Source organism: Canis lupus, chromosome 35, assembly GCF_003254725.2.
Source record: "Canis lupus dingo isolate Sandy chromosome 35, ASM325472v2, whole genome shotgun sequence".
In the NCBI taxonomy this organism is placed as follows: Eukaryota; Metazoa; Chordata; class Mammalia; order Carnivora; family Canidae; genus Canis; species Canis lupus.
This window is the reverse complement of record NC_064277.1, coordinates 1,830,872-1,844,783: the sequence shown is the minus strand read 5'-3', so window position 1 is coordinate 1,844,783 and position 13,912 is coordinate 1,830,872. Positions and strand designations below refer to the sequence as shown.

Here is a 13,912-nt window from a genome sequence, read left to right as displayed (position 1 = left end):
AATTATCTTGTTTCAGATTTGCTGACTTGTGTAACTGCCGTCAGGGGTCAAACGTGTCCAGTTTGCTCAACATTTCCTCAGCATTCTGACCCTTGTGATTACAGAATTGGGGTGGAGGGAGGGGTCGGAGGGCAAGGGGAATCAAGCACGCTGGTGTGATCGTTTTCATTTAGCATTGGTAGGTGTACTTGATGGATGGTTTGGGCGGTGTCACATGGCCCTGTAGTTCCCTCTGGGGTCCCTCTTTTGATGACATTTCCTTACAGGGGTGTTAGGCATTGATCCAGATCTTAGATATAGCAGCAGCGCCCCCCCCCCTCTGCCCCGCCAGGAGTTGCTTTGTGAATTAACCTGGGCTTCAGGGAGCAGGTGGGACTTTCTCTTCCACTTGGGCTGATGGCTCACAGCCCCTTGACCTTTCTTGGCTAACTGGCCAGGTGAAGAAGACAATTTGTCTGAATGCGGGAAGAGCACACAGAGGATAGGACCCGGCATGATGTCCTTTTTCAACGGTGGCCCTTGAGATGGTTCCCATGTTGAGGCGGACCAGGCACCCACGCCGTAGGCCATCCTGCCCTCAGTGAGAAGGGCACAGCTGAATGCCATGTAGGATTTAAGAGGCCCTGGAAAGTTCAGAAAATATTCCCCTAATTACTTCTAGTTAGCTGAAATGTATAGATAAGGCTCTATTTCTTTTAACGTCAGCTGTTACTGGGAAATGCCACTGGTTTGGGCCATACAGTAAGTCTTAGCATTTATTCTCTGAGTTTATTTGTTAAGTCAAGGTGATCGAAGTAGAGTCTACATGGAGCAACACAGATTTTTTTTTTTTAAGGTATACAGCACTGAGTTTTAACCAACATCTGCAATCATGAAACCAGGTTGACGATGTAGATCATTTCCATCAACCAACATTCCCACGTGCTTCTTCGAGTTCCCCTATCCCGGCCCCTGGTGACCACTGATCAGATTTCTGTCCCTTCTTCGGACTGTCATACATGTAAATGGAATGGTGTGGATGTAGACCTTTGGGACTGGCTCCCTCCACACAGCCCGACGTGTAGAGGGTCCCTTCATGGCAGGACTTAGTCTCAGGCCTTTGTCTTCTTGAGCAGCCACCCACAGGGTGAGGTTCCCCAGAGAGGAGAGGCGTGCACTGGCTGCCTGACCACCCATGTGACATTTCCTCCCCGGTTTCTGCGTCACCCACATCTTCCTGCTGGAGCATTGCGTGTCCAAGGCAGGCCAGGAAGAGGAGAAGAGTTCCCGGAGGAAACGGCCAAGAGCACAGAGGCCATCTTGGCTGCCTTGAACTCGGCCTGGCTTGACGGCACAGAACTGTGACAAGACTACCGGTGACAGATGCTTGGCTAGTGTGGGCAAAGTGGGACTCGATTGGAAGGATTTTCCTGGAAAGGAGAAGAGCGATGGCACCTCCAGGGGTTCCTTAGCGGGAGAGGATGGACCATTTCACTGGGGCAGCGGGGACTCAGCTCATGGTTGGCCCTTGAGTCGCGTTGCTCCAGGGACAGCGTCCTGGGGAAGAGAAGGCCTTCCTGGCCTGCCGTGGGCCGCAGAGCATGACACACACAGTGGTGCGCTGCAGGCAGAAGTGGCTCGACCTCAGAAACCAGGGTGTTGGGACCAGGAGCGGGGCTGTTGACCCTGGGATGGGCGATACCCCCCGAAAAATAGCGGCTCCCCCAGGGGAGTGTGGGTCTCTCTGTGAGAATCGTGTGACTCTTGTCATTCATGCTTCCCCGGAGCCTGAGAATGTACCTAGAATGTGCTTTCTTAAGTAGTAATATTCATTACTATTTAGTTTCATAATTTTTAGAACTTTTCTCTAGTTTCCACATTTGCCTTCCTTTGGTGACCTCGCGTTTATTTTATGTTAGTATTTTCACATTATATTTGTGAAATATAACTGACATGTTCACGAACTATAGCTCACACGTTCCTTTCCGTGCTACTTGCGTTTTTAGGTTGTATTGACTCTGCTATCCTGAGAATTTAGACTTTGCTTTTATTTTTTTGAATTTATTTTTTTAATCTTTTATTTAGTTATTCATAGAGACAGAGAGAGAGAGAGAGGCAGAGACACAGGCAGAGGGAGAAGCAGGCTCCACGCAGGGAGCCTGACGTGGGACTCGATCCAGGGTCTCCAAGATCATGCCCTGGGCTGCAGGCGGCGCTAAACTGCTGCGCCACCGGGGCTGCCCTGGACTTTGCTTTTAAATAAACAAATGAAGGGCTGATATGATCCTCTCATCCCAGGGTTTGAGCCCTGACCTGGGGGCCTTCAGAGCCAGGAAAGCAGCCCCGGATGTCTTGCTTGTTAATGAAACCTCTTGAAAATAGCCCAACCTCTCGCAGCCTTGCTTTCCAGACTGCAAAATTAGCATGCTAGTGCTTTATACCTAATTCTGAAATCTAGGATTTTGTGCAAAATTCACGTTGTCGAGAATGCACGGGGCGGGGTGGGGGGAATGTTATTGGAAATACATGTTATGATCCGCTAGAGTGACACGTCCTGTGTGTGCCCTTGTATACGTGGTCTCCAATATGCTTCGCTACGTCTATGAGTGTTTTAATTATGTCGAATAATGTTAACATGAAGCTTGTCTCCGAAATACCTATTTGATCCCAAGTTGATTGAGTTTAGGGGAAAGAAAAATCATCCATCTGCACTGACCTCTCTGACCTGCTATGCAAGTTTTCACGGCTGGGAGCTGTGGTATGTTCTAGCTCACTCTCCTTGTCCTACTGGGGCTTAGAGGGCTGACCCGCTTTCCCAAGGTCACACAGCTGTGAGAGACAGAGCCAGGGTTTAGACTTGGTCTTCTCTGAGTTTGCCTTCTGAGTTCTTTCTTGAATGGACCACTTTTGTGATTTTGAGCATTACCAGACACTTGACTGCAGCGAGCACAGCCAGCCAAAGGTTGGGAAACGTTTCTACCTTTTTCCTTAATGGATAGAAATTGGTGGTCAGAAACAACAAATACATGTCAAGGATGTTGAGTGTGTGTATTATTCTGGGCCGCAAACAGATGTGATAAAAAGGCTCAGTTATGGCAAGTCTTCTAAGTTAAACTTTTCCTGAAAAGAGCTGCAGAGAGGGTCCAGGAGTGGTAAGGGAAATGTGGTATTATGTGAATGTTTATGTTTGGCTGTAGTTCACCAAAAATGAAGGTCAATACGGTTCTCCCTTCCAGTCTGTGTGCAAGTTGGCAAATGACAGGAACAACATTTGCTTCTAATCACCCATCCATCTTAATAATGCCGAACAGATACGGCGCAGAAACTATTGCACAACAACCAGCATTTCATGACATCGGAGTCTTTGCCAATTTGAAAGAGGACCTCGAATCTGGGAAGAGTTACATTTTTATGTTTTTGATCATGGTCTTCTTAGAAGATACTTATTAGGGCCATTTGTTGACAACATTAAGAATTAACAAATTATGTTGTTAAAGCATAACAAAAGTTTAATGGTTTCATTAGAGAACTATAAAGTCTGTTACTTAAGAGAGAAATATTGTGGTGTTTGAAAGCAGGAAATATTTACTGAAGGACTCTTCCAATTCTGGAACCAAGGCAAAGCTCAGCTTATCCTGATCTAAAGAATTAAAAAACAAAATAGTAAAAGAGGAGCAATATCCTCGCATGTTTGGTGCCAGCAAAGCGCCTTGATACTCAAGAAAGTTGTCAGTCACGTACTGGATTCAGTTGGCATTTTTTAAAACTAAAAATGGAAGGCACGTGATTATAAGAAGTTTCTAGCTTCTCTGTCTTCTGTGGGAAAGAGGCCAGTTTTGCTCATCTGGGCCTGGTATGAAAAGCAGGAGAGGTGTGCCTCAATCAGGGAGTGCCCCTCTGTTGATGCTTGTCCCCGGGGAGCATGGCGGGTCCCCTAGAGGTCCTTCTTTCTCAGCTAGAGTTGTGCCTGCTGCCTTCAGTCCGGGCACACACTGGGCCCTCTGCCGACAGGGGGGGGGGGAAAGCAGCTGCCAAACTCCGCCGGGTTGCCATGTGTCTGACCCACCTAAAGGGCCTCGATGCTTCACATCCGGCTCTCCCAGGGCAGGAGCGGACAGGCCTCCTTCCAGAAAAGGCCCTTCACGGTGGTGTGTGTGTTGGGGAGGGGCCACGTTCTCGGTAATGAAAGGAACCATCTGCCTGTTTAAGAAAACTGCCTCCCGGGGTCACAGACGCGGCTTGAGACAGTTACCTGAGTAGTTCCACTCGGTTCAGCCCCACGTCGGTTTTGGTCTGAACCAGGATAACTGAGTTACGGTGGAAGGAACCTGACCTGGGATGGGGTCTCGGTTTCCACCGGGGCCTGCCCGCAGGGGTGCGTCACTACTCTGTGAGCCTGCTTCCTCACCTATGACGCCGGGGCTCTGCCTAACGGGGCCAATGAATTAACTTAGTATTTTGTGTGCGAGCACGCATTTCCGGAGGCGCATAAATACCAGGTTTGTGAAATTGTGCCACCAAGGCACCGAGAGGCCGCAGGTAACGCTCCTTAAGGATCTCCCAGCCCAGCAAAGTCCAGCCTGGGCCCTCCCAGAGGAGCCCCCGGCCATTAGCTGGGCTGAGGCTTTCTCTGGTTTTTCCTGTCTTTTCTTTTTTCTTTTCTCCTCTTCTTTCTCTTTCTCTCCCTCTTTTTCTCTCTTCTTCTTCTTCTTCCTCTTCTTCCTCTTCCTCTCCTTTCTCCTCATCTCCTTCCTCCTCTTCCTCCTCCTCCTTCTTCTTCTCCTTCTTCTTCCTCTTCTTTCTCCTCCTCTTCCTGTTCCTCCTCTTCTTCCTCCTTTTTTTCTTCTCTGTCCTTCTTCTTCCTATTCCTTCGTCTTCTTCTCTTCTTCTTCATTACTCTTTACCTCTGATTTCCTCTATCTCCTCATCATTAGTCTTCTCACTCTTCGTCTTCCTCTTCCTCTTCTTTCTTCTCCTCTTACTCCTCTTCTTCTTCCTCGTTTTCCTACTTCTCTTCTTCTTCGTCGTCTTCCTCTCCTCCTCGACGCCTGCGGCGTGCGGCTTTCGGAGGCGTAGGAGGGATCTGGCGTCCGTCGGCTGCGTTTGCTCTTCTGTTCCGTTCTTGGGGTGCTTCTGATGTAGTCTTTCGCATAAGGTCTCCTCTCTCTCTTCTCCTCTTTCTTCTTTCTCTTCTTTCTTCTTCTTCTTCTTCTTCTTCTTCTCTCTTCTTATTCTTCCTCCACTCCCCTCCTTCCTCCTCCTCCTCCTCTCCATTCCTATGGGATCACCAAACTGACCCAGTTGTAAAGAAGCTCCAGCAGGCCGCTCCCCGTAGGTGGGGGACTTGGAGTAAGGCAGCGGGCGCTGGCCGACGCGCCTCGGTGCCAGGCTTGCACACAGGCCCAGGTGCTGGAATGTGGGCCCCTGGGCGCAGGACCCCGGCTCAGGCCCCACGCAGCCCCACGCTCCCCGCATTCAGGAGCATCCTCCTCTGCGGGAGGCCGCGCAGCTTAGATGTATCAGGATGCTGTGGGGGACCCTTTCAGCTCCGCAGAGCGGCGTTGAGCCAGGCGCGGGGGGGGGAGCGGGGAGCGGGGAGCGGGTTCTGCACTGCGCCAGGAGGCCGGCGGACGGGGCTCGGGGTCGTGCACTCAGCTCCCAGCCTCCGTCCCCCGGGGCCTGGGGCTGCTTGGAGCGCGAAGGGGTGAGGGGCAGAGGCCCCGTGAAGGGCCAAGCCGGCCTAAGGGGGGGACGCTGGAGAGCCGCCCTTCGCTCGTACAGGTAGCAACCGGCGCCTCCCGGACGACACAGGTGCCACCGCGGGGGCTGGGCGCAGGGAGGCCGGCGGCCCGGTGTTTGCACAGGTGGGCCTAGCCCGGGGCAGGGGGGAAGGGGGGCTGGGAGGAGGCTGGAGGGACTGATGGGGAGGGGGGCTGGGGGCGGGTCCACGACCGAGCAGGGTCCCCCCACACACACACACCCGCAGTGCGCAGTGCATGGCCGGAGCATCCGCGCTGCCACCTGGATGGACCCGGGCATCCTGGGCCCGGAGTCCAGGGGCAGCAGCGTGCAGCCATCGCGGTGCAGACCCGGGGAGTCCACCCACCGGGAAGGGAGGCTTTTTTTTTTTTTTTTTCCAAGAGAGAATAGCTGTGATTTATTTATTTTTATTTTTTATTTTTTAAAACCACCTTTCCCTTTGCCTCTGTTCCATTGCTGCCTGTTTTCTGTAACATAAATAAATAAGCACGAGTTAAAAATCTCCCTTTGCAGAACTGACTTCACGTATCAACGCAGACGTGACCGTTGTGGCTTCACAAGGCTGCTTCACAAGTGGGCAGCACCTTGCCTCGAGGGGCGAGGGCGGTCTGCGGGAGTTCAGAAGCACCTGCAGGGTCGGGCTCCTTGCTTGCCCTTAATCTCAGTGTGTTTTGAAGAGAAAAGCAAAGGGTTGAGCATGTGAGTCCAGCTCTTTGCAATCCATGAACCTGTGATCCCCACCCTTTGCCTCTAGTCCATTTCAGTTTTATTTTTGGGTCTAATTATTGGCCTTGTGGGTGCAGATCTCCACCTCAATGTCTACCTTTTGTCATAATTCAACCCTATTATTATCACTCTCCGTGACTACTAAGTAGATTTACCCAAATCTGTCAAGACTTGTTACATGTTACTAGACTCCTAGATGGGCTCCTCCCATCTCTGCCAAAAGACAGCATCCTGAAATAAATTCCAGTTTCTTTTCCCCACCTCACAATACATAAATCCTAAATCATCCTCCCGTCTTTAATGAGATGAGATCTACCAAAGAACTGCAGGAATAACAACGAGGCCTCAATATCCAGGTTCGGAATTTCTTGTTCTTTACGGTTAGTCTTTAGAATAGCACAATCCATAAACTGTTAGGGCCCCACTGCCTTTGAACTCACTGAGAAACAGGTGTTCACAGTGTTTTCTGGCACTTCCTTTGATCAAAACCCTCTTTTTTTTTTTTTTTTTTTTAGTATGAGAAATGGTCTTTGCCTTATCCGAGGTGGGACTTTTCTCTTCAGATCACAACTGAAATGGGCCCGGCAGTCTCACCTCTACAGACGCTGCCCTCATATGAAAGGAGAGAATGAAAAAAACCCAAAAAACCAAAAAAAAAAAAAAAAAACTGAAAAAAAAAAACCAAATACTGTTTGGTTCATAAACAACTTTTGCACTTTTTTTTTTCAACTTTTGCACTTTTAAAAAGGTAGATGTTTCATTTTGACAAAAAACAGTGACTTTCAAAATGCTCTTAAAACCTGCCCTGAAGAAATCTTTGGTGTATTGAGATAGTGTTATGCCAAGATTGTTTCCAGCTCTCTGAGCTCCAAGTCAGAACCAATTTACTTAAAAATGTCTGCCTGACTGTGAGCTTGTCAGTAGCTCAATTTGTCGGTTGAAGGATTCTTGTAGGCGAGGGGCACACACCTTATCACTAGTTCAGTAGCTCTTAAGTGAGCTCTCATGGAAGTTATTGAAGTCTAAGAAATCATGTTGACGGAAGCCCCATCCTGGAGATCTGTAGGGCAATTGGTTAGTAAGGAAGCCCACATTCTGCCTCTACCTTTACCCTTTCTTAAATTATTCAATAAATTATTTGACACCCCCACCCCCGGAAGTTTTTTGAAAGTAAAACCTGAACCCATTTCCTTAGCAGGGGCAGGGTGAAGGGAATATATAAAAAAAACAAAAACAAAAACAAAAAAACAACAACTCTTCCATCTCCAGCCCACCACCACGAAGTGCTAAAGTCACTTGTGAGTTTTATTAAAAAATAAGCACTATGCCTGGGTTTCATAAAATTTATACATGAATATGTACAGACACAAATAAAATAATATTAAAAATAAAAATCACACTCGCTTTTCCGTGGCAGTGGTCCTGGCACCCCACATACATAATGTTAACTTTCCCTTTAAAAGACATCGCTTGGCCCGAGGAGACCAGTTTGAGATCACCCAACCACTAATAAAGCTGTAGCCCGTTGCCTGCAACATTTTTTCGATTCAGGTCTCAAAAATATATAAATAATTTAATTACAAAACCCAACTTTCTTTCTTTCTTTTTTTTTCTTTTTTTGTCTTTTGGCACAGTGAAGCATTGGTCTATAGCAGAAAAAGAGGACTGGAGATTCTCCGACGCTTGTCTGACACTCAGTCATGCCTGTAAATGCCACATACTTACAAGGAGCGGGGTGCGTGGGGGGGGGGCACTCGGCCCCAAACAGTAGTCATATCATTTATCATATAGAATGGTTCCCTGATGCTTGTTTTTAAGGGGACAAATCAATGCAAGGTGCGACAAAAAAAAATAATAATAATAAGAATAAGAATAAAGGGGGGAGTCCGGGCGGTGAGAAGGTAGGAAAAGTCTTTGTGAAGCGAGGGAGGGGCCGGGCCGGGCCAGGAGCCCGCAGCAGCCGCGGAGAAGTGGTGTGGCCTCCGTCGGGTCGCCAGAGGAGGAGCAAGGCGTTCGGACCGGAGTTGGCGCGTCTGCGTCGCAGGTGCATTAGCTTTAAGGCACGTCTGATGGAGAGTCTCGTGTGCCGGCCGGGTTCGCCGGGGCGGCCGCGCGGGCTCAGGCCAGGAGCGTCTCCGCGGGGAAGGGCAGGTGCAGGTGCGGCCCCGGGCCGCGGGGCGGGGCCGCGGGCGGCCGCAGGGGGCAGTACAGGTGCGCGGGGCCGCGCGGCCCCTTGGCGAGGGGCGCGAGCAGCGGGGGCGGCGCGTCGGGGCCCAGCAGCGCGCGCTCGGCGGCCCCCGTAGGCGCACAGCGGCAGCAGGGCCGCGCCCGAGGCGCCCGGGAGCAGCGCGGGGCAGGCGGGCAGCGGCGCGCAGGGCGAGGCGGCCCACGGCAGGTGCGCCCCGGGGCCCGCGTCCGCGGCGCGGCGGCTGCGGAACGGCTTGCTGAGGATGCTGTCGATGGCGAACGAGCTGGAGAACCTGCCCGCGGGGCTGGCGCGCCCCTCCCGGCGGCCGGGCGAGGCGGGGCGCGGGCTGGGCCGCGGGCGGCTGGGCCGCGGGGGGCTGGGCCGCCGCGTCGTCGGGCCGCGGTCCGGCCGCGGGGCCCCCCGCGCGGTGGCCCAGGCGCTTGCGGCGGCGGCGGAAGACCCCGTCGGCGAAGGTGTACTCGCTGTTGGGGTTGAGCATCCAGTAGTTGTCCTTGCCCCAGGGCCGCGAGGGGTCGCGCAGCACCTTGACGAAGCAGTCGTTGAGCGACAGGTTGTGGCGCACCGAGTTGCGCCAGCCCGTGTAGCTGCCGCGGAAGAAGGGGAACTTGCCCATGAGGTACTCGTTGATCTCGGCCAGCGTCAGGCGGCCCCCGGCCGAGTCGCGGATGGCCATGGCGATGAGCGCGATGTACGAGTAGGGCGGCTTGGGCCGCCGCGTGTACGGCTTGGGGCGCGCGCCCTCGCCGGCCCCCGCGCCCCCCGCGGCCCCCGCGGCCCCCGCGCCCTCCGCGCGCCCCGCCGCCGCGCCCTCCCCCGCGCCCTCCGCCGCGCCGCGCCCCCCGCCGCCCGCCGCCGGGCTGTTGGCCGCGCAGTCGCCGTCCGAGCCCAGGGAGTCGTCGCCGCCCGCGGCCCCCCGCGCGCCGCCCGCCTCGTCCTGCAGCTTCATGCCCGCGCCGCGCCCGGCCTGCCGCGCCTCTCCGGGAGCCCCGCGCTCGCCGCCGCGCCGCCGCTTCCGCCCGGGCCGGCTCGGGGGCCGCCGCCGACTGGCGAGCTAGCAGGGGCGGGGAGCGGGACGGGCGGGGCGGGGCGCGCGGGCTCGGGGCCGAGCGGGCCCCGGGACTCGGTGCGGCGAGCAGCGGCCGGCAGCGTCCGCCATCCACGCGGGGCCGCGGGGGCCGCCCGGGGTCGCGCCGCCCTCAGCGCCGAGCGCCCGCCCAGCCCCGTCCGCGAGGCCGCGGCGCCCGCAGCCGCCCTCCCGGCCCGGCCGAGCCAGGCCGCATGTCCGCGCCCGCCCGCCGCTCTGCGTCCCGCCCGCACCTCGCCCCGGCGCAATATAACCCCGCGGCCGCCGGGGGGGCGGGGCCTGGGCGCGGGCGGCGGGGGGGGGGGGCGGGGAGGGGGAGGGGGCGCTGGCCCGGGCGGCGCGGCTCCCGCAGGGCGCGCCCCAGGCCGCCCGCCCCGCGCAGGTTGTTTGTTTTGGGTCGGCCCGGCCCGCCCCACGCCCGCCGCCCCACGCCCGCCGCCCGCCGCCCGCCGCCAATGGGAGGCCCGCGCGCCGCGGCCGAGCGGCTCCGAGGTGCGCGCCCCGCCCGCCCCCTGCGCCCCGCCCCGCGCCCCGCCCGCCCGCGCGCCCAGGTGTGAGCCGGCCCGCCCCGGGGCCCCGCGGAGGCGCTACGGGCCGCGCACCGGGCGGGGAGGGGGAGGGGGTCGCCGCTCCGGTCCGCGGCTCCCCAACCCCCGCGCGGTGCCCGCTTCCCCGGGTCCCGAACCCGCGGCGTCCGAAAGCAAAGCCCCGGCGGCCCCGACGGCAGCTTCCCCAACCCGCGAGGACAGCGCCGGGCACTCCCGGGACCCTTTATGGGAGCCACACGCCGGGCACCCTCCCATGCTGCTCTTCTGCGCATCCTCCCCTATCCTGCTACACGCCTCCCCCGTCTCCCCCTCCCCTCCTCTTCCCTCCTCCCCCCTCCCCTCCCTCGCCCCGTCTCTCCCCCTCCTCTCCCCCTCTCCTCCTCTCCTCTCCTCTTCCTTCCCCTCCCCTCTTCTCCCCTCTTCTCTCCTCTCCCCTCTCCTCTCGTTCCTTCCTTCCTTCCTTCCTTCCTTCCTTCCTCCTTCCTTCCTTCCTTCCCTCCTCCTCCTTTTCTTTTCTTTCTTTCTTTCTTTCTTTCTTTCTTTCTTTCTTTCTTTCTTTCTTTCTTTCTTTCTTTCTTTTCTTTTCTTTTCTTTTCTTTTCTTTTCTTTTCTTTTTTTCTTTTCTTTCTTATTTTTTCTTTTTCTTTCCTTTCTTCTTTCTCTCTTTCTTTCTCTCTTTCTCCACTAGACTTGAAATTGTAAACTCGTTTTTCTTTTCCAGTGACCCGGGCTCTGGCTCGCTCAGAGGCCTCTGACCCTCCTTTCCCTCTCGCCCCCTCCACCTGGCCGCTGGCCGAGTCCCCTCTGTCCCGGGGCGGCTGGCGGGGCGCGGGGAGGGTGTGCCCCGGGGCCGGGGCGGGGCGGAGGGCACGAGGCTCCCCCCAGGGGACTCCTCCGGCGGCGAGGGCCCGTGGGAGGGGGGGCCTTTGCGTGCCGCGAAGGGGGAACGGGGCCTAGGCGGTGTCCGCCCCGGAGCGCACTGGTAACCGCTGCCCTCGCACGCCCAGGGGTCCTTCCTCCTTTTTCCTGCCTTTGTTGGAAGCAGCGACGGAGCTGCGAGTGCGTGCAAGCTCACCTTTGCTCCTTATGAGCTTCCAGCATTTGCATCGAAGCGCACGCAGCCCGCTGTGCCCTCAGGACCCGTCCCGAGGGTCCTGCCCATCTGTCCTGCTGCCTGCTCATCACGCTGCCGCTAAGGCTTGGCCGTGGGTGCAGGGGCTTCTTTTGGGGAGGTGAGCCCCCTGCTAGGGACCTGCCCACTCTGGCCCTGGGAGTTTGGGGGCCAGAGGGCAGCCAGGTGAACAGGCCCCGGGGCCGGGATGAAAGTCGTGGCAGTGGATGTCCTCCTCCTTTGAACTCGGAGGAGTCGGGGCAAGAGGAGAGCGGCAGATTTGGGGGTGCGACAAGCCCGGGTGAGTGAAGGTGGGAGCTCAGGTTGGCTGCAGAGTCCAAGGAGCCCCTTGAGACCCCAGTGGCGGGCACTCACTTTGCCGTCCCCCAGTTCCCACTGGGTGCCTGAAGTCACAGGGCCACCACCTGGCCGCCCAGACCCCTCCAGACCCGCAGCAGCACTCACCTTAGGGGCAGCGCTCCTCCCGGGGCCCCATGCCCCCTCCGCCCCGTCCTGTCCTGCAGCAGCCTCCTGTCTCCCTTCCTGCCCCCTGACCGGAGCCCCCAGCCCCGGTGTGTGTGTGTGGGGGTTGTTCTCCTGGTCCTCTGGAAACTTCCACTGAACTGTTGATACTGTTCACATAAGAGAGAAGAAAACTGGACCACCTACGGGGCTTTGCTGACACTCCCCCATAACCAGGGACCCTGAGGCTGCCGCTCCGACCTTCTTTGCCTGTAAAAAGGGGCTGATCCGAAGGGGCTCCCAAATGATTTTCTCTCAGCTCCCGCACAGATAGTTTCTTGGCCCGTGTGGTTTCTTGGGTTGACCATCTCCAGGGGGTGTGACCATCCAGCCACCCGGACCCTGATGGCTGCGGCCCCCTATGCCTCAGCCGCCCCCGGCTCCAGAGCGGGTGCATGGGAAGGGGCCGTGGGTCTCCTGGGCATGGGGAGGGGGAGGCTTTGAACAAAGCAGTGTTGCAGGCCCCCAGGGAAGGCCGACCTCCCCCCTCACTGCCCGGTCCTCTGTCTTTTACCCAGCACCCTCCCGCTCCCCATCCTCAGCTGGAGCGGCCCCTCCCGACCCATCCCAGGCGGAAAGCACCAGCCGCTGGGGTAGGCCTTTCCCTTGCCTCGGTGCGGGGATGCTGCTGGGGCGCTGCTGTCCACAGGCGTGGAGCCTGAAAGGGGTTGAAGGGAAGGGTGGAGGTGGGAGAGTTCTCAGCAGGAAACTCTTCTATTTTCAGAGTTCCTTAGATCATTGGCGGTGGACTGTGGACAGAAGGCCCTGGGAGCATGGCAGGACCTGGGCTACCTCCAGAAGACAGAAAGATCCCGGGAACTAGAATGAAAGCCCCACTAGGACCAGGGTTTTGCCTTTTATCCTTCACTGCTGGATGCCCATCCTTGCCTCCAGAATGAGTGTCGCGTTGTGCCATTTGCTAAGGACGTGCCGCATTTGTCTTTAATTAAGATCAGAAATAAGGCTGCCCTCTCCCTTTGTGGTTGATTTTGGTATGCTACCCTTAACTGCTGTCTTATGGCCAAGGAAATCATTCACTCGGCGCAGATTTGAGAAAAATGAGAATGGTTGGAGAAACGCATCCATTCTCCACATCTCTAGCCACAACACCCTCAAGCCCAGGCACTGTATAAAAATTCACATGCAATGTTCTGTTAGTTGGTAAGTTCTTCAGAAATGGTTGGAGATTTCTGCTCCCTAATTTTCAATCCGTTGGGGGGTCTGCTATTAATGGGTTAATAATAAATGCTGTGGGTGGGGCCTGACCAAACACTTGCAGGTGTGAAAGACGCATCAGCTTGTTTTTTACCCCCTTGCCTTGTAATTTCCATGGAGAGAAGTGAATAAACCATGACCAAAGAGAAATCCACAGTTCCACGATGCTGTGGCCTCCGTGAAGTAGCTGTAGGCGAAGGGAGGTAACGCATCTCTGGGTGGACACCAAGAACGGACTCCTAGTGCTTTGGATCCCAGTTCCTAAATTCTGATGTGGGAAGGAAGTAATCTAATTCCTAAAAAGGCCCAGGTCATTTGGGAGACTGGAGATTGGCGCTGAGTGGGAATACGGATGGTCCCCCCCCCCCCCAATTAAAAGAACGTACAGACTTTGCACAGCGGGGACGTGGAATCACCTTGATAACATTCCCTGAGGGTAACCTGGAAGGAGATTTGGGTTTCTTGTTTCTTGTTAACCTCTGCTGGTCGCTGCTGTTGGCCTCTGGCTATGAAGAGAAGGTGAACTGAAAAGCCCTTTCCTGTGGGAACCTCGGCCTCTACATGTGGCCGCATTATAATGCCAAGAACCAAAGAGCCCCGGCACAGAGGGTGGGCTAAGGTCCAGAGCCCTGAGGGGAAGTGCCTGGCATTGGACCTCTGCGAGTTCTCCGTCGAGGAACAGAGAGGGTCCTGACTCGTGGTCTCAGAAATCTGGTGGCAGCGACGGTTCCTTGGCTCTTCCCTTCCTGAAACCGCAC

General features: G+C 56.0%; 1 protein-coding gene and 1 long non-coding RNA gene across 2 annotated transcripts; one reads left to right on the top strand and one right to left on the bottom strand.

Moving 5' to 3' along the window:
• Positions 1–8,440: 8,440 nt before the first annotated feature.
• Positions 8,441–9,981, bottom strand: FOXQ1 (forkhead box Q1). Its single transcript, XM_025446308.3, is given in 3 exon segments — positions 8,441–8,763; positions 8,765–9,004; positions 9,006–9,981. Coding segments are annotated over 3 exon segments (1,035 nt in total). The 5' UTR covers positions 9,621–9,981; the 3' UTR covers positions 8,441–8,583.
• A 1,283-nt stretch (positions 9,982–11,264) lies between these two features.
• On the top strand, positions 11,265–13,304 carry LOC118353347 (uncharacterized). The gene is made up of 2 exons (XR_004812140.2): positions 11,265–12,532; positions 12,664–13,304. It is a non-coding gene; the product is annotated as an uncharacterized LOC118353347 (long non-coding RNA).
• Positions 13,305–13,912: the final 608 nt, after the last annotated feature.